The sequence below is a fragment of the Littorina saxatilis genome, linkage group LG3, assembly GCF_037325665.1.
Source record: "Littorina saxatilis isolate snail1 linkage group LG3, US_GU_Lsax_2.0, whole genome shotgun sequence".
Taxonomy (NCBI): Eukaryota; Metazoa; Mollusca; class Gastropoda; order Littorinimorpha; family Littorinidae; genus Littorina; species Littorina saxatilis.
The window spans coordinates 53,106,233-53,125,607 of NC_090247.1; the positions used below are offsets into that span (position 1 = coordinate 53,106,233).

Below are 19,375 nucleotides of genomic sequence, written 5' to 3' on the forward strand. Positions count from 1 at the left end.
ACGCAGACAAGCCAATCAGTCTGCAACCTTTTAAGGAAAAAGGGAGGGGGAGGGCAAGAGTAAAAGTAGCTGCTTTTTCACCTTTGAAGATTGAAAAACAAATATTAATTTTGTTCTGTTGTATTTTTTGGTCCTTTTAGTTTACTTTATTGTGTTTTGTTGTTGTGGCTGTTTTGTTTTCTGTTAGTTGTTTCATCCCACGCCGTCAACTTCTATAAACACCCCCCGCGGGTTAGGGGGAGTCCCATATTGGTTGGGACGAGAAAGAATTTACCCGATGCTACCCAGCATGTCGTAAGAGGCGACTAACGGTTCTGTTTCTCCTTTTACCCTTGTTAAGTGTTTCTTGTATAGAATATAGTCAATGTTTGTAAAGATTTTAGTCAAGCAGTATGTAAGAAATGTTAAGTCCTTTGTACTGGAAACTTGCATTCTCCCAGTAAGGTCATATATTGTACTACGTTGCAAGCCCCTGGAGCAATTTTTTGATTAGTGCTTTTGTGAACAAGAAACAATTAACAAGTGGCTCTATCCCATCTCCCCCCTTTCCCCTATCCCATCTCCCCCCTTTCCCCGTCGCGATATAACCTTGAATGGTTGAAAACGACGTTAAACACCAAATAAAGAAAGAAAGAACTTCTTCTATAAACTGAACTTCTTGGTTAATTGACTAAGCTTAAATCCGACAGTGCCTGTTACGTTGAGGTTCACGTCTTTTCATGCTCACTTTAAACGCAGTCATGGTGACATTTAATTTCTCCAAATGGCAATTCTACCATCATTATCTTACACTTCCCCCCCCCCCCCCCTCAACCGACAGCTTGGGGACTGACTCACCGACACAGAGACACGTACATCTACACATAGCCACACACACACTCACGCCCGCACGCACGCACACATGCGCTAGCACGCACACACACACACAGACCGATAGGTTTATGACAATATATTGACAGTTATGATGGTGAAAGCGTTGGTTCGTTTGCATCATTTTGTCACACACACACACACACACGCACGCACGCACGCACGCACGCACGCACGCACGCACACACACACACACACACACACACACACACACACACACACACACACGCACACAACCACCCCGACCCCATCCTCATACATGTCATCCCATTATCTGGGTTCCAGCAACTTACCTTGAAGTAGCTATATACTTCAGGCTATAGAAGTAACCAGCCCCACCCAAAATCCGATATTATATTATGAGGCTACAGAGGTGCCAGGAACCTGTGTACATGGCGTATGCCATCGGGTATGCTTTTTGACGATGAGAATATTTCTCTCTGCGCGCTGGGTCAGGTTTTGTCCTGTGGTTCGGCTGAGCTGGCTTTTGACTGACTCAAAGTAAGGGGACGTTGTAAAGGATGTCCGTTATTGAGTCCGAAGTCGACTTCGCGGAGTCATTTTTTTTTATCGAAAACTCAGTGCTAAAGCTTCGTGCAGCAAGCTTCGCGAAATATACTTCGCATAGACAACTTCTCCCGATTAATGACAGGCTTAAGACTATAGGCTGTGCCTAAAACTGTTATCATTGCTGATGTATTAAAGATCAATCAATGAATGAATGAATCAATCAAAGTGCCTTCCCTGTGTAACATGATTATGTTTTTTTCTAGGTAAGACCAGGAAGAATGTTGTCATGACTGTATGCCACGTCTGACTGTTTGTCTCTGTGTCCTTTGTCTCATAGTCCCCACTGCCGTGTCTCTGTGTCCTTTGTCTCATAGTCCCCACTGCCGTGTCTCTGTGTCCTTTGTCTCATAGTCCCCACTGCCGTGTCTCTGTGTCCTTTGTCTCATAGTCCCCACTGCCGTGTCTCTGTGTCCTTTGTCTCATAGTCCCCACTGCCGTGTCTCTGTGTCCTTTGTCTCATAGTCCCCACTGCCGTGTCTCTGTGTCCTTTGTCTCATGGTCCCCACTGCCGTGTCTCTGTGTCCTTTGTCTCATAGTCCCCACTGCTGTGTCTCTGTGTCCGTTGTCTCATAGTCCCCACTGCCGTGTCTCTGTGTCCTTTGTCTCATAGTCCCCACTGCTGTGTCTCTGTGTCCTTTGTCTCATAGTCCCCACTGCCGTGTCTCTGTGTCCTTTGTCTCATAGTCCCCACTGCCGTGTCTCTGTGTCCTTTGTCCCATAGTCCCCACTGCCGTGTCTCTGTGTCCTTTGTCTCATAGTCCCCACTGCCGTGTCTCTGTGTCCTTTGTCTCATGGTCCCCACTGCCGTGTCTCTGTGTCCGTTGTCTCATAGTCCCCACTGCTGTGTCTCTGTGTCCTTTGTCTCATAGTCCCCACTGCCGTGTCTCTGTGTCCGTTGTCTCATAGTCCCCACTGCCGTGTCTCTATGTCCTTTGTCTCATAGTTCCCACTGCCGTGTCTCTGTGTCCTTTGTCTCATAGTCCCCACTGCCGTGTCTCTGTGTCCTTTGTCTCATAGTCCCCACTGCCGTGTCTCTGTGTCCGTTGTCTCATAGTCCCCACTGCTGTGTCTCTGTGTCCTTTGTCTCATAGTCCCCACTGCCGTGTCTCTGTGTCCTTTGTCTCATAGTCCCCACTGCCGTGTCTCTGTGTCCTTTGTCCCATAGTCCCCACTGCCGTGTCTCTGTGTCCGTTGTCTCATAGTCCCCACTGCTGTGTCTCTGTGTCCTTTGTCTCATAGTCCCCACTGCTGTGTCTCTGTGTCCTTTGTCTCATAGTCCCCACTGCCGTGTCTCTGTGTCCTTTGTCTCATAGTCCCCACTGCTGTGTCTCTGTGTCCGTTGTCTCATAGTCCCCACTGCTGTGTCTCTGTGTCCGTTGTCTCATAGTCCCCACTGCTGTGTCTCTGTGTCCTTTGTCCCATAGTCCCCACTGCCGTGTCTCTGTGTCCTTTGTCTCATAGTCCCCACTGCTGTGTCTCTGTGTCCGTTGTCTCATAGTCCCCACTGCTGTGTCTCTGTGTCCTTTGTCCCATAGTCCCCACTGCCGTGTCTCTGTGTCCGTTGTCTCATAGTCCCCACTGCCGTGTCTCTGTGTCCTTTGTCTCATAGTCCCCACTGCTGTGTCTCTGTGTCCGTTGTCTCATAGTCCCCACTGCTGTGTCTCTGTGTCCGTTGTCTCATAGTCCCCACTGCCGTGTCTCTGTGTCCGTTGTCTCATAGTCCCCACTGCTGTGTCTCTGTGTCCGTTGTCTCATAGTCCCCACTGCCGTGTCTCTGTGTCCGTTGTCTCATAGTCCCCACTGCCGTGTCTCTGTGCCCGTTGTCTCATGGTCCCCACTGCCGTGTCTCTGTGTCCTTTGTCTCATAGTCCCCACTGCCGTGTCTCTGTGTCCTTTGTCTCATAGTCCCCACTGCCGTGTCTCTGTGTCCTTTGTCTCATAGTCCCCACTGCCGTGTCTCTGTGTCCTTTGTCTCATAGTCCCCACTGCCGTGTCTCTGTGTCCTTTGTCTCATAGTCCCCACTGCCGTGTCTCTATGTCCTTTGTCTCATGGTCCCCACTGCCGTGTCTCTATGTCCTTTGTCTCATAGTCCCCACTGCCGTGTCTCTGTGTCCTTTGTCTCATAGTCCCCACTGCCGTGTCTCTGTGTCCTTTGTCTCATAGTCCCCACTGCCGTATAAGTTTGCTTCACTCGATCTGCAACTAGAAGGCCAATCTTTAAGTTGATGCAGTCCAGAAACGATAGCATTTTCCCTTGGTTCGTGAATATTCACGCCTTTCCTGGCTCTGGCACAGTACCCTGCTAACGTTATCAGGTGTTGGGGCCAAATTGTCAAATGTCTTTTGTCAGACCAACGCATATATATTCATGACCTGTGGCGTCAACAGGCGACTACGATTGATCTGAATGCATTCTGCTGCTGCTGTTCTCTGGGGGAAGGGAAATTTGGACGAAGGAAAGAAGATCTGAGAAACAAAGGGACGTAAGCGCTCTAAACAAAGATGACAACGAGAGTAAGCGAGAGTTATGTGCAACCAGTCTTCTGGCACCAGAGAGAATGACAAGCATTGATATGATAAAAGTTGTGATGTGCGATATATTGGTCATATTTACTCATATTTCACGTTGCTGTCTATTACGATGCCGCTCCACTCGCTCTGTCTACTCACGTGACAACAGAAGTTATTATGGAACCGTTCCTCTCCTCTGCCCAACCCTCAACAGACGCGCCCCCTCCCCCCCCTCCCCCCTCCCCCAGACGTCTTCTGCCTCCCCCCTCCCCCCACCTCCACTCCTCGACTTTCCGTTGCCTCGACGACGATGGTCATCTAGTTCCCGGCTGATAATTGAATAGAACAAGTCAAGGAACCTCGACATGCGTGCAACAAAACATTTGAGGCGCGCCCGACCGTTTTTACCCTCCCCCCCCTCCCCCTCAACCACGTACTTCTCCTTTATCCAAACCCATTGCTCTTAGCACCACCACCACCATCTTCCGCCAAACTGAACTCTCTAGTCACCGTATGATAATGAAGTAGAAGAAGCGAGGAACCTCGACATGCATGCAACAAGTTATATGAGGGTAATTCTAGAATTCTCCTACGCCCCCCACCCCCTCCCCCCCCCCCCCCCCCAAAAAAAAATCTAAACAAACACCAAATACAAACAAAACAACAACACTCTGAAAAACACCTTCTCTAATCCCCCCCCCCCCCCCCCCCAATGCGCGCAACAAAACATACAGTGGTCATCTAGTCCTCCTTGCTTTCCCCACTGTCACCAAAGTCCCCGATCTTAGTTTCACCCCCACTCACATCAACGCGACCACGCGGACGTCATGCTAAGGCCCGGTGTAACACGAGAAAATTACTCCCACGAGATTTTTACTCTGGAGTAAAAATTTCGTACGAAAATGTTACTCCCTTTACGAAATAAGCACTCCCCCATTGCACGAGAAAGTTACTCCCCACGACAGGTGAATTCCGAGTAAACATTTCGTACACAAATGTTACTCCCCTGACGAATAAAAAACGAATGAATTACTTCACCCTAACACTAGCAATTTAACTTCTCATGCCAGGTGTACGAAATTTATACTCTCTTGTCCCCTGTTAGTCTTTGTGGTGGAAGGGGTGGAGGGAGGGTAGCGCGACATTCGTTTGCGCGAGATCACATAATTATTGGCATTATCCCTTTGCCCGTATCCCATTTTCGCCTACGAGATTTTTACTGGAAGTAAAAAAAATGGGGAGTAAAAATTTCGTGGAGGGAGTCATTTTTTCGTGCCTTGGGGAGTTCTTTTCTCGTACGAAAAATTTACTCGGAGTAAGAATTTCGTACGAAATTTTTACTCCGGAGTAAATTTTTCGTGGAGTAAAAATTTCGTGTTACACCGGCGCTCACATGTGTAACTTCAGCAGGACAGACGACGCACTGCAGATTATCCCAGCCCGCTACACGTTGCGTGAAAGGAAAACAGGCCAAGTACTCGTCATAATCCCTATCGCAGCATCAATAATATGCAGTGCGTCGTCTGTGCCGCTGAAACTGCGCAGGTATATTCTGCCCTTAACGAGACAGCCTTTTTTTTGATCTCTCAGTTGTTCTGTTTTACTTCCGTGGTTGATGATGTTCGGAGGAGAGAGGATTGTGTCTGTGTGTGTGTGTGTGTGTGAGTGTGTGTGCTGCCGAGGGATGGTGGGGGTAATGGTGGTGAGGTAAAGGATACTGTGTGTGTGTTTGCGTGTGTGTGTGTGTGTGCGTGATTGTTGTGATTCAAGGGATAATGCAACAAAACATACAGTGGTCATTAAGTCCTCCTTCCTTTCCCCACTGTCACCAGTCCCCGATCTTAGTTTCACCCCCACTCACATCAACGCGGCATCCCCTCCCCCTCAAGAACCCACCATCATCAACGCAACCATCATCACCACCAGGGGCGGATTAGGGGGGGTGTTCCAGGGGTTCCGGACCCCCCCCCCCCCCCTCCGGCTGTCCAAAAAAAAAAAAAGAAAGGATAAGCCACAAATTGTTTATAAAATAGCTACAATTCTTCAGCTTCAGGGGGGCTTCTACCCCAGGTTGTAACCCCCCACCCTCTGGCTTAACTGCTCCGCCCCTGACCACCAACGCCTTCAAAAGTCTATCTCCACCCTCTCCCACCCCCCTAACACCACAACCGTCAACATCCCCAACCCCATCATTTTACCACTCCCCGGTGCATTAACTCGCGTGGTCATGCAGGTTCTTTTATTCTCTATCGTCTAGAGAGGAATTATGGATTCTTGGCTGCAGTACTAAAGGCCTGTCATTATTGTAGACTGCTGAACTTGATCCAGTCTGCTGGGATTACGTGCCGCGACGCTGGCTATGCCCTGACTCTGGGATGACTCGATCTGAACGTCGTCTTTGGCTGAAAGGGTCTGCTTAGTACATTACAAGTTCGTTTAAGAATGATTCACTGTGTACAGATTCGTTAAGGAATGGTTCACTTTGTACAGATTCGTTTAGGAAGGGTTCACTTTGTACAGATTGGTGTAGGAATGGTTCACTTTGTACAAATTCGTTCAGGGATAGTCCACTTTGTTAAAGTTCCTGAAAGCTGAGGTCTCTCTATGACTGTCCGAGGTTATGTGTTTAAAAAGATAGGTCTGAGAATCCTGCACATAATTCTCAATAGAGAAGGCGGCCTGAATCCCAACCTACACTATCCACATGACCTTGGCGGCTTCATTCAACGCTTGTCTTCTGCGCTGGTAACTTCCTGTTTGCTCTCTCAGTAATACTTTGTTTTTAGGAGGGATCGAAGGGATAAAACAGCAACCCGCGGATAGTCATAGAGAGACCACAGCTTTAAGGAATGGTTCACAGATTCGTTTAGGAATGGTTCACTTTGTACACATTCGTTTAGGGATGGTTCACTATGTACACATTCGTTTAGGGATGGTTCACTATGTACACATTCGTTTAGGGATGGTTCACTATGTACACATTCGTTTAGGGATGGTTCACTATGTACACATTCGTTTAGGGGTGGTTCACTATGTACACATTCGTTTAGGGATGGTTTACTATGTACACATTCGTTTAGGGATGGTTCACTATGTACACATTCGTTTAGGGGTGGTTCACTATGTACACATTCGTTTAGGGATGGTTCACTATGTACACATTCGTTTAGGGATGGTTCACTATGTACACATTCGTTTAGGGATGGTTCACTATGTACACATTCGTTTAGGGGTGGTTCCCTATGTACACATTCGTTTAGGGGTGGTTCACTATGTACACATTCGTTTAGGGATGGTTCACTATGTACACATTCGTTTAGGGATGGTTCACTATGTACACATTCGTTTAGGGATGGTTCACTATGTACACATTCGTTTAGGGGTTGTTCACTATGTACACATTCGTTTAGGGATGGTTCACTATGTACACATTCGTTTAGGGGTGGTTCACTATGTACACATTCGTTTAGGGATAGTTCACTATGTACACATTCGTTTAGGAATGGTTCACTATGTACACATTCGTTTAGGGGTGGTTCACTATGTACACATTCGTTTAGGGGTGGTTCACTATGTACACATTCGTTTAGGGGTGGTTCACTATGTACACATTCGTTTAGGGATGGTTCACTTTGTACACATTCGTTTAGGAATGGTTCACTATGTACACATTCGTTTAGGGATGGTTCACTTTGTACACATTCGTTTAGGGATGGTTCACTATGGACACATTCGTTTAGGGATGGTTCACTATGTACACATTCGTTTAGGGATGGTTCACTATGTACACATTCGTATAGGGGTGGTTCACTATGGACACATTCGTTTAGGAATGGTTCACTTTGTACACATTCGTTTAGGAATGGTTCACTATGTACACATTCGTTTAGGAATGGTTCACTATGTACACATTCGTTTAGGGATGGGTTAGGGTTAACACACAAACAAAAACACACACACACAACAAACAAGAAAGGAAAGCGTCAGACACGTTAAACATTATACGGATCATTTGAATCCTAAGCCAGTCTCTCATGAGTTTTAAACCTTCAGCTTTCCTTCCCTGTATTCCTAGTCATTCATTGTACATTGTTTTTTACCAAGCAGAACACAAATAGGATCGCATGATTCCAACAGTTTCAGCGTCCAGCAAGCGCACGCTCACAATGATGATGATGATGACAGGTTGTGTTTGGGAAAACCGAACTTAGCTGGCGGAATCAGGCTGGAAGAAAAATCAATAATATAGCCATGGCTGTTCTGAAACTGCGCAGAAACATTTCGTGGGAGTGGTGTTGGGGCAGAAACGTGTGGGGGGGGGGGGGGGATGGGGGGAGGGGGGTGTAGAAGTGGTTGTAGTGTGGGGGTGGCGGTTAGCCTGAAGGATATTCTTATTTCTTTTTTGAAGAGGAAATTTGATATTTATTGTGAAAAGGGTTTGTTGAGCACTATAAGACAGCGTTACTGTGTAAGTTGGCTGATATAAATCTGCTTTCTTGTCGGTCTTGGTTTTTTCTAGGAAGTTTGTTTACTTGACACTGTCTGTTTTATTCCAGTTGGAAAACATGTTTTGTCTGCCCAACTAAGTTGGTATCGTCATCGTCATCATCATCATCATCATCATCATGATCATCATCATGATCATCATCATCATGATCATGATCATCATCATCTTCTTCTTCTTTTTCTTCTTCTTCTTCCTCCCACACCGCCCTGATATGGCCCTTCGTGGTCGGCTGGGCGTTAAGCAAACAAACAAAACAAATCTTTCTCCCACCGAAAGCACCACCGCACACCGCCTAGTAGAACTGACCCCTTCAAAAGATACACCGGGGTCTAACTATACCAAATCATCTCTAATGTCGTGTGCGTGTATTTTAGCTTCGGAGACAAACGAGCACTGAAGCCGCTGTCGATGACATGTATTCTGATCACGTCAGTCGTTTTGGCTGATGAGGCCCGTAAAATTCCTCTGCCTTGTTACTGTCTGAGAGCTCAGTAAAATCTCTGGTTCCACGCCCACGACCTCTCCTGCCAAACTGGGGCTCGTAGCAACGCTTTGTGCCAAACGCTGCGATTGGTGGAAGTAAAATCCTTTTTTTTACGACTTCAGTTTTGCCTGTTGAAGGGTGTAAGATGTCTCTGCCTTTTTACTGCCTGAAAGCGCGGTAAAGTCTCTGGGTTCCGCTCGACCTAACTTGACAGTGAAAAGAATTGGAACGATCGGTTTGATTGGTCGAATCATTTGTTCAGACACAGGTTTTACTTTTTATTTTTGTTATTGTTTGTTTGTTGTTGTTTTGATTCCATGCGTTCGCATCAGATTGCCTTAAGGTCTGTTATTTTTGACTCACATGCGAAGCAAAAGTGAGTCTATGTACTCACCCGAGTCGTCCGTCCGTCCGTCCGGAAAACTTTAACGTTGGATATTTCTTGGACACTATTCAGTCTATCAGTACCAAATTTGGCAAGATGGTGTATGATGACAAGGCCCCAAAAAACATACATAGCATCTTGACCTTGCTTCAAGGTCAAGGTCGCAGGGGCCATAAATGTTGTCTAAAAAACAGCTATTTTTCACATTTTTCACATTTTCTCTGAAGTTTTTGAGATTCAATACCTCACCTATATATGATATATAGGGCAAAGTAAGCCCCATCTTTTGATACCAGTTTGGTTTACCTTGCTTCAAGGTCAAGGTCACAGGAGCTCTTCAAAGTTGGATTGTATACATATTTTGAAGTGACCTTGACCCTGAACTATGGAAGATAACTGTTTCAAACTTAAACATTATGTGGGGCACATGTTATGCTTTCATCATGAGACACATTTGGTCACATATGATCAAGGTCAAGGTCACTTTGACCCTTATGAAATGTGACCAAAATAACGTAGTGAACCACTAAAAGTGACCATATCTCATGGTAGAAAGAGCCAATAAGCACCATTGTACTTCCTATGTCTTGAATTAACAGCTTTGTGTTGCATGACCTTGGATCAAGGTCACATGTATTTTGGTAGGAAAAATGTGTAAAGCAGTTCTTAGTGTATGATGTCATTGCTATGTAAAGGTCAAGGTCAAGCATGTGAGTCGTATGGGCTTTGCCCTTCTTGTTGAATTTTGACCTCACTAATAATTATCTTACTTGACTTTGTGAGATCTGCTAAAACGGAGCACAAACAAGGTGTACGTTGAAACCAGGTATGGTGCAAGCGTCCTCGTTTGCACTACTCGCCATGATAATCTGTTTGAGTGACATGTATACTTTGACTGTCTTACTTCTTCTCTCAGCGTGGCATGCAGTTTGCTTTCGCTGTTCTCTTGCTCGGTAATCCTCGGTTTGAGAAAACTAAAGTACAGGCTTAACCTGTGTGTAGACCAGGCGAGAGAAAATGTATAAATCCCTCCAGCGAAAGCTTTATCGATTTCTGTCGCAGGCGAGCTCAGACAATTTCTATAGTTCACTGACTTGGATAACGAAAAACCGTTCTTGACAATGAATAGGCACGCGAATGTAACATTTGTTTTGTTATGTTTTTCATTTTGCGTGCCTGTACATTGTTTTCTTTTTTTCCAGTGGGTTAAATGTTTAAGATTTATTGGCCTGGTTATGTTGAAAAACAAATGGCCTGGTTATGTTGGAAAACAAATTTATGAATTAAGACAAAACTAAAGACAAATTTGCTTCAGGACAGCTGAGAGACATCCTGCAAAGATAATAACGCGGCTGCCTACTAACCGGTCTTTCATATATATTTTCCTCTAACAACAACAACAACAACAACAACAACAACAACTTCGACAAAAAAGTCGATGTAATAGTTGGCCTGTTATTTAGATTTAGGACACTGAGACTACCTTTACATTTGAACTTTTATTTAACTATGATCTGTGTGTGTGTGTGTGTGTGTGTGTGTGTGTGTGTGTGTGTGTACAGAGAGCCTATTCATGGCCACGGTGGCGAGCTTCTCCATACTGGGAGGCTTTGGGATGACCATCGCCATGGCAAAGAAGAAAGACCCAAGCATGTTCACCAAGGTAAGTGTCACCCCTCCTCTCTCTCTCTCTCTCTCTCTCTCTCTCTCTCTCTCATTCTCGTTTTTTCTCAATCTTTAGCTCCCTCTACCATCTCTCCCCCCCTCTCTCTCTCTCGCCTCTCTCTCTCTCTCTATCTCTTCCCCCTTTATTTAATTATAGCTCTCTCTCATCTCTCTCTCTCTCTCTCTTACCCCCCTATCTATCTATCTCACAAGTACATACTGACACACACTCACACACAAGCCACCCCCCGCGGGTTAGGGGGAAGAATTTACCCGATGCTCCCCAGCATGTCGTAAGAGGCGACTAACGGATTCTGTTTCTCCTTTTACCCTTGTTAAGTGTTTCTTGTATAGAATATAGTCAATGTCTGTAAAGATTTTAGTCAAGCAGTATGTAAGAAATGTTAAGTCCTTTGTACTGGAAACTTGCATTCTCCCAGTAAGGTAATGCATTGTACTACGTTGCAAGCCCCTGGAGCAAGTTTTTTAATTAGTGCTTTTGTGAACAAGAAACAAGTGGCTCTATCCCATCTCCCCCCCTTTCCCCGTCGCGATATAACCTTCGTGGTTGAAAACGAATTTCCCAGCGATTGGATAATAAAATTATGAAAATGAAATGGGTCTGAACACTCCTTGTTTCTTGTTCCTTGTTCCTTCCTATATTCATTTGGCAAGGAAAGATCAGCAAGCAGACTTTTTTGTTATAATCCGAGCCGTCTCCCAGGTTTCAAATATCTCCGTTACTTTGACGTCATTACAGGGTAGGGAATAGTTCATCCTTTTCTATGGAACGCCAGATACTAGGACAATAAAAGTTCGGGCGGAATTTCTGACCAATCAACGACGAGAATAGCTCGAAAGTCCGCGCGGCCGGAATTCCGCGGGGACATGGCGTATCTGGCGTTCCATACTTATTGTGTGTTGTATTTTGAATGGTAATAGCTATCACAATTAAAACAAAACTTGACTAAATGTAAAAAAGGTAATATTATAGATTTGTCTTGAAAAAAAGACCCTTATAGTGGAACGCAGTATTCAAACGCAAGCTAAAATCATTCAGAACAAATACTTACAGCGATCATCCTTAGCAAAAAGCGCGATCTCTGTATAATACATTGTAATATGGTTGTTGTTGTTGTTGATGTTGCTCTTGCTCTTGTTTTTGCTCTTGATTACATCTTTTCATTTCATTTCATTTTCATTTTCATTACTTTATTGTCCCATCGCTGGGAAATTCGGGTCGCTTCCTCCCAGTGGAAAGCTAGCAGCAACGGAGTCGCGCTACCCAAGTGTCTGCGTGTTTAGGTGTATTCAGCCACCTGCACTCATGGCAGAATGACCAAGGTCTTTTACGTGCCATTGTGATGACACGGGGGTGGGACATGGCTTCCGTCTCTGGGTCTGCACATAAAGTTGACCCGTGTCCGTCCCGGCCCGAATTCGAACCTGCGACCTTCCGATCACAAGTCCAGTGCTCTACCAACTGAGCTACCTCTTGGAGCAGTCAAATGTGTTTCAAAGTTCCGTGTTACTTGTTCTTTTCCCTCTTCAAATGCTTTGTTTATTAGTACAAAAGATTTGTCACTAATGTGTGTGTGTGTATGTGTGTGTGTGTGTGTGTGTGTGTGTGTGTGTGTGTGTGTGTGTGTGGTGTGTGGTGTGTGTGTGTGTGTGCATACGCGTATGCGTGCGTGCGTTCGTGCGTGTGCGGTGTGCGTGTGTGTGTGTGTGTGTGTTCCAGGGTTTGTTCCCAACTCACGAGCTGCCGGAGAGCGGGGGCAATCTGGCTCTACGGGCCCTGGGCTGGGGGACGTTCTATGCCGTAGCCGGGGTCGGATCCTTCTGCTTCGTCGTCTGGAAACTGATGGGTGTTAACAATGTGGGTCAAATCCTTAAACTTGTGGCTCTTTTTTTGACTAAAGGTTTTAACATAGAGGGGGAATCGAGACGAGGGTCGTGGTGTGTGTGTGTGTGTGTGTGTGTGTGTGTGTGTGTGTGTGTGTGTGTGTGTCTGTGTGTGTGTCTGTGTGTGTGTGTGTGTGTAGAGCGATTCAGAGTAAACTACTGGACCGATCTTTATGAAATTTTACATGAGAGTTCCTGGGTATGAAATCCCCAGATGTTTTTGTCATTTTTTTGGATAAATGTCTTTGATGACGTCATATCCGGCTTTTTGTAAAAGTTGAGGCGGCACTGTCACACCCTCATTTTTCAATCAAATTGATTGAAATTTTTGTAAAGCAATTTACGACGAAGGCCGGACTTCGGTATTGCATTTCAGCTTGGTGGCTTAAATATTAATTGATGACTTTGGTCATTAAAAATCGGAAAATTGTAATTAAAATTATTTTTTTATAAAACGATTCAAATTTATGTTCATCTTGCTCTTCATCATTTTCTGATTCAAAAAACATATAAATATGCTATATTTGGATTAAAAACAAGCTCTAAAAATTAAAAATATAAAAATTATGATTAAAATAAAATTTCCGAAATCGATTTAAAAACAATTTCATCTTCTTCCTTGTCGGTTCCTGATTCCAAAAACATATAGATATGATATGTTTGGATTAAAAAAACACGCTCAGAAAGTTAAAACGAAGAGAGATACAGAAAAGCGTGCTATGCAGCACAGCGAAACCACTACCGCGCTAAACAGGCTCGTCAGTTTCACTGCGTTTTGCACGAGCGGTGGACTACGGTCATTGTGAAAAAATGCAGTGCGTTCAGTTTCATTCTGTGAGTTCCACAGCTTGACTAAATGTAGTAATTTCGCCTTACGCGACTTGTTTGTGTTTGTGTTATTTATTTGTTTGGTTGTGTGATTGCTCAAACAGACAATGAAACTCGCTTTCTTTTCTGACTTTGTATTTTTGTGAATGCTTTTTTAAATGTTGTTTAAAATATTGTTTTTGGGTGTGTGTTTTTATTGGTGGGGGGTTGGGTGTTAGGGTATAACAAATAATATTTGTTATTATTATGTGTTTCTCTTCCATGACAAATGAAAAACAAGTCGCGTGAAGCGATTTAAAAACATTTAGTCAATCTGTTGGCATCAAACTCAAAGATCAACACCAACAAATTGTCATCGCCGAGACTTTTTATATATTAAAAATAGTCTGGACTAATCAAACCCGAAGACCGAGACGGTCATTCTCGACTAACAATGTAGCGTTGGTTTGGTGAAGAAATCCCATCCATGAAGGGGAAAGCAGTACTTAGTACCAGATGCCAGTATGACCATCGTCGATTGTGCGAGGTTGCTTCCCTTCCTTCATCGAAAGAAAATCCTCCATAACTTGGAACAACTTTTCTGCCGAAGCGAATGTTTTACTACCCACCTTCAAACTCGAAATTATTATTTTTTTTAAGAAAAAAAGAGTCTTTTATCCATGTCGGAGCTAGGTAAATTTCGCCCAAGTGGAAGATGTATTGTCTCCCCATTGCGAGCGGGGTTAACGTATAATGTATACCAAATACGTATAAAGCTTCTTCTTCTTCTTCAGCGTTCCAGAATTTTCTGGTTACGTGTGAGCTCGTTTGCCCACACTATACTCTGTGAGCATAGTCAGCTCACTCCGCTTTCGTTGAGTAGGCATGCTGAGTATTTTCGTGTTTCCATAACCCACAGAACTCTGACGTGGATTACAGGATCTTTTCCGTGCGCACTTGGTCTTGTGCTTGCGTGTACACACGAAGGGGGTTAAGTCACCAGCAGGTCTGCACATAAGTTGACCTGGGAGATCGGAAAAATCTCCACTCTTAACCCACCAGGCGGCAGCGACCGGGATTCGAACTCACGACCTCCCGATTAGGAGGCCGACGTCTTACCACCACGCCACTGCGCCCGTCACGTATAAAGCAATTGTGTCAACAGATGTGAACGTTATTAGCATTAATGTGGGTGGCATTTTGTTTTGGTGTAGACACTCTTTACCCGAGATTAAACCAAAAAATTCTGTTTGTTACAGCTGGGTGAATTTCGCCAGAAGATGGGCCATGCTCTCCCCAAGCTTCCCAAGAAGGAGAGTCAGGGGCGCCAGGAGTTCGAGTCCATCCGAGACCTGCTGCAGTACATCATCGATGAGGACGAGAAGAAGAAGAGCTCCAAGGGATCCTAGACGATGATTGACAGAGTGTGGTCGGGCTGCACGGTGTCAGCCTCGATAAACTGAGGACGGAGAAGCTATGAGATGAGATACCTGTCTTTCCGTGTAAGCAAGCCATTTTGAAAATCAACATAGACCTGTTCAAGCGTTTTCATTGTATAAGCACTACATGTCCCTGCCACTTGGACACAGTCATACCCAAAAATGTGTGTTCGGGGAAGGATTATTTGGTGCTCGATTTATTTCATAGGTGACATCCATGTCGTTTGTTTGTTTGCTTAACGCCCAGTCCACCACGAAGGGTGATATCAGGGCGGTGCTGCTTTGACATTTAACGTGCGCCACACACAAGACAGAAGTCGCAGCACAGGCTTCGTGTCTCACCCAGTCACATTATTCTGACACCGGACCAACCAGTCCTAGCACTAACCCCATAATGCCAGACGCCAGGCGGAGCAGCCACTAGATTGCCAATTTTAAAGTCTTAGGTATGACCCGGCCGGGGTTCGAACCCACGACCTTCCGCTCACTGGGCGGACGCCTTACCACTAGGCCACCGTGTTGCGGTACATCCATGTCAAACTGCTGAATTAATCCAGCCAAAAAAAAAAAAAAAAAATCCTTCTCTTCACAGCATGCACCCACACTGTTGATTTTTGGTATGCGTCCAAGTCAAAGAATGCTCTTATCACACGTTAACACCTGAACCGAGTATGTGGTGAGAATCTGAAGCAAAATGAGGCAGGGCGCTATTTTATGATCGGAGAAGCAAAGGGACGTAAGCGCTCTAAAATTATGCAAACGACATGTGCAACAAGAGTAAGTGAGAGTCAGACGGAACCCATCTCCTGGCACTTTAAAGAATAACAAGCATTGGAAAGCATTATATCCTTTTGTTTCTCGGGTCTGTGTTGATTTACAAGATGGTTCACATGAGACCCCCCGCGGGTTAGGGGGAAGAATTTACCCGATGCTCCCCAGCATGTCGTAAGAGGCGACTGACGGATTCTGTTTCTTCTTTTACCCTTGTTAAGTGTCTCTTGTATAGAATATAGTCAATTTTTGTAAAGATTTTAGTCAAGCAGTATGTAAGAAATGTTAAGTCCTTTGTACTGGAAACTTGCATTCTCCCAGTAAGGTCATAAAAAATGATATTGTACTACGTTGCAAGCCCCTGGAGCAAATTTTTGATTAGTGCTTTTGTGAACAAGAAACAAATGACAAGTGGCTCTATCCCATCTCCCCCCTTTTCCTGTCGCGATATAACCTTGAATGGGTGAAAACGACGTTAAACACCAAAATAAGTAAAGAAAAGAAAGTTCACATGAGAAAAGGTATCTTGAAGGTTGTCGTTTTGCTGTGTATGGTGACAGCAGATGCCTGGCTAGATCTGCAGACAACAGTAAGTGGATGCTGGTGTGCTTAAAAATTGGTGTGGTCTGCACAAAAAGGGCCCATGGTAAGCATGGTGAACACGTTCGCTTACACGAGAAAGTGTATACCTTTAAACATCAATATTACATAATACTAAGAAACTACTCCTTAGAAGGAGTATACCTTTAAACAACAATATTACATAATAATGTGAAACATTTCTTAAAAGACCTCGAAATGCTGCTGTAGTTGAATAACATTCCTATGGCAGGTGGTTTGTTGTGAGTGCCATTTGGTGCAATTATTGATCGCAGGAGAGCTGTTTTCATCGCTGATGTTTTGAATACGCGTTTGTGTGCGTGTGTGCGTGCGTGTGTGTGTGTGTGCGTGTGTGTGTGTGTGTGTGTGTGTGTGTGTGTGTTCGTATGCGTGTGTGTGTGTGTTCGTGTGTGTGTGTTCGTGTGCGTGTGTGCGTGCGTGCGTGTTTGCGAATATTTATTTTAAATGTGTGTGTGTTAAAGAGAGAGAGAGAGGGAGGGAGCGGCAGAGTTTTTCAGTTTTCTATACCATACTTTCTGCGTAGGCCTATTTGTGCGTTCATGCGTGCGTTCATGTGTGCTTGTGTTTGTATGTGATTTAAAAAAAAAAGAGGTTTGCAGTGTTTGATATTCAGCCAGTATTTGTGTGAATAAAAGAGTTGAAACCATTGCCACTTGTGTGTTTTGGGTATGCATGGACATGCCACTAGAGATTTATTAAAAAAAAAAATTGGGTGGTGTTTATGCTCGTATTTGGAAAATTTGACTGTACGAGTGATTTTATGTTTACTCGTACTCGTATTCAACATAATTCGGTAACTGTATTCAACAATACTTCAAAATAATGCCAATGGGAAAAACATTCATTTTGTTTTCCTCGTATTCAACAGAAGTCGGTTATGTGTATTGAGCAATATTCTTTCTGACGGAATTACGGATTAAATTTAGAGAAAAAACACACATTTTTTCTCAATATTTTGCGCCTCATTAAAACGTGTTCGTTGCAGGAAGGTTAAGCTCATTTGATTTCAGTCCTAATTTATGATGCCTCATTTTGTCTTCTGGAGATTGGTATATATATGCCTACCTCTAGCTCGCAGACTTCCTTTCTCTTGGTCTCTTGTTTGGCTGTCTTGTCTGTGTGCCCTCTCTGGCACTGTCTCTCATTCTTTGTCTAAGCTCGCCCATAGACCAAATAGCCTGGACCGCCAACTCGTCACGTGACTCTTCGAGGTTACGACTCTCGACTTTCAGGGGCGCGTCGCGTCCGGTTTGAAAGGCGAGCGATTCGAAGACGGTGAAAAGAAAGCACGCTCCAGTTATTTGTGACAATGGGAGGTGACAATGAACTGGATTTTCCAAAACTCCAAACTAAACTTAACAAAACTCATCGAAAAACATGTTCCATATGCACTTTTGCTGAGTTTATTTTAGCATTTTCAGAACTTACCTCGGCAACTTCGTCCATGTTTACAATCGACACCGGATATCACGTCGCCCTGATTTCTGAAAGGCTTGTGAGCGTAGGTTCCTAAAAGCGAGAGGCCGCTACCTCGTAATAGAGAGAAAGAGCGGAGAGAGAGCTGGTTGGCGGTCCAGGATAAATGGTCTAGGGCTCGCCTAAGTGATTGTTGTCTGTCTGTCAGTCTGTCTGTCTGTCTATCTGCGTGCATGCAGCTCTCATCCCTCTGTGGAATTTTCTCTCGTATTTTCTGTCTTCGTGATGTTTTTTTTAATTATTTTTTTTTAGCGTTTAGCTTGTTCGTGGCTTTTAGCATATCTCGCTCCAGGCTCCCTCCCTCCCTCCCTCTTCTCTCTTTTCTCTCTATATCTGTTTCCCCCTTTCTCTGTCTCTGTCTCGCTGTCCACGTCTCTTCTTCTCTCTGACCCCGCTCTCTCCCCCACCGCCCTCCACCCCCCACCCCCTCTCTCTGTATCTCTCTCTCTCTCTCTCTGTTTCCCCTTTTCTCTGTTTTGCTGCCCCTGTCTCCCCCCCCCCCCCTCTCCCCATATCTCTTTGTTCCCCCCTTTCTCTGTCTCTGTCTCGCTGTCCACGTCTCTTCTTCTCTCTGACCCCGCTCCCCCCCCCCCCCCCCCTCTCTCTGTGTGTTTATGACGCACGTTCTCTCTGTTGGCCTGCCTGCTAGTCTTCCTGTTTGCCTTTCAGTCTCTGTTTGTTTGAATCCTTTGGAAATGCAGCACAGGCCCCCGGAGGGACACAGACGTAAAACTAGCACTTTTAACACGTTCTTTGACATTTCATTAGCACCAGTTCAGCCAGACAACAGCCATAGGTTAGAGAGGCATTTTTTCCTCTGCCCCCCTCCCCAAAGGGACGAAGACAACGAGTTCAATGCATGCTGGTCATTAGGCGGTTTAAAATCATGCCCTGGGTCGTGCGCGTCAATTCAGTCCGCCAGAAGCGACACTACGTTGTGTGCTACGTTGTCATCTCCGTTTTTGTTAAAGGCGCATTCCCTCTCTCTTTCAAGCGATCGTGTTCACCACCGCAGATTATCCTTTTACAGATAACTGCATTTTTCAGCTTAATAAGAATCAACACCGATTAAACAAAGCAAGACGTCTCTTCTTGACCCTCTCATCCAAAACCAAATCTTTGACACCAAATGCGAAAGAAAGTTCAAGAAGACGTCGTAATCGAAAAAGTCACCCGTCACGTACATATTATGCTGTCACGTTGTCTGCATTTCTCCACAGGCCGATTGACAAAGGCTCTCAAGAAATTAATTTTGTCTCGGTGACTTAGTCATATCAGCAGTAGAAATTGACTTGTTAGATCACCGCCAGGTTGTGCATATGTAGGTATCATATGTCATTAAGCACATACCAGATAATCAACG

At 44.8% G+C, this 19,375-nt stretch overlaps 1 protein-coding gene across 1 annotated transcript in view; it reads left to right on the forward strand.

Annotated features, from left to right (window-relative positions):
* The window catches only part of LOC138962642 (transmembrane protein 242-like), a 33,797-nt gene extending 16,613 nt beyond the window's left edge, over positions 1 to 17,184 (forward strand). Inside the window, exons 2-4 of the mRNA XM_070334544.1 lie at positions 10,891 to 10,991; positions 12,735 to 12,872; positions 14,965 to 17,184. Of these exons, the coding sequence (XP_070190645.1) occupies positions 10,891 to 10,991; positions 12,735 to 12,872; positions 14,965 to 15,114 (389 nt within the window). The 3' untranslated portion in view covers positions 15,115 to 17,184. The remainder of the gene's footprint in view (positions 1 to 10,890; positions 10,992 to 12,734; positions 12,873 to 14,964) is intronic.
* Positions 17,185 to 19,375: the final 2,191 nt, after the last annotated feature.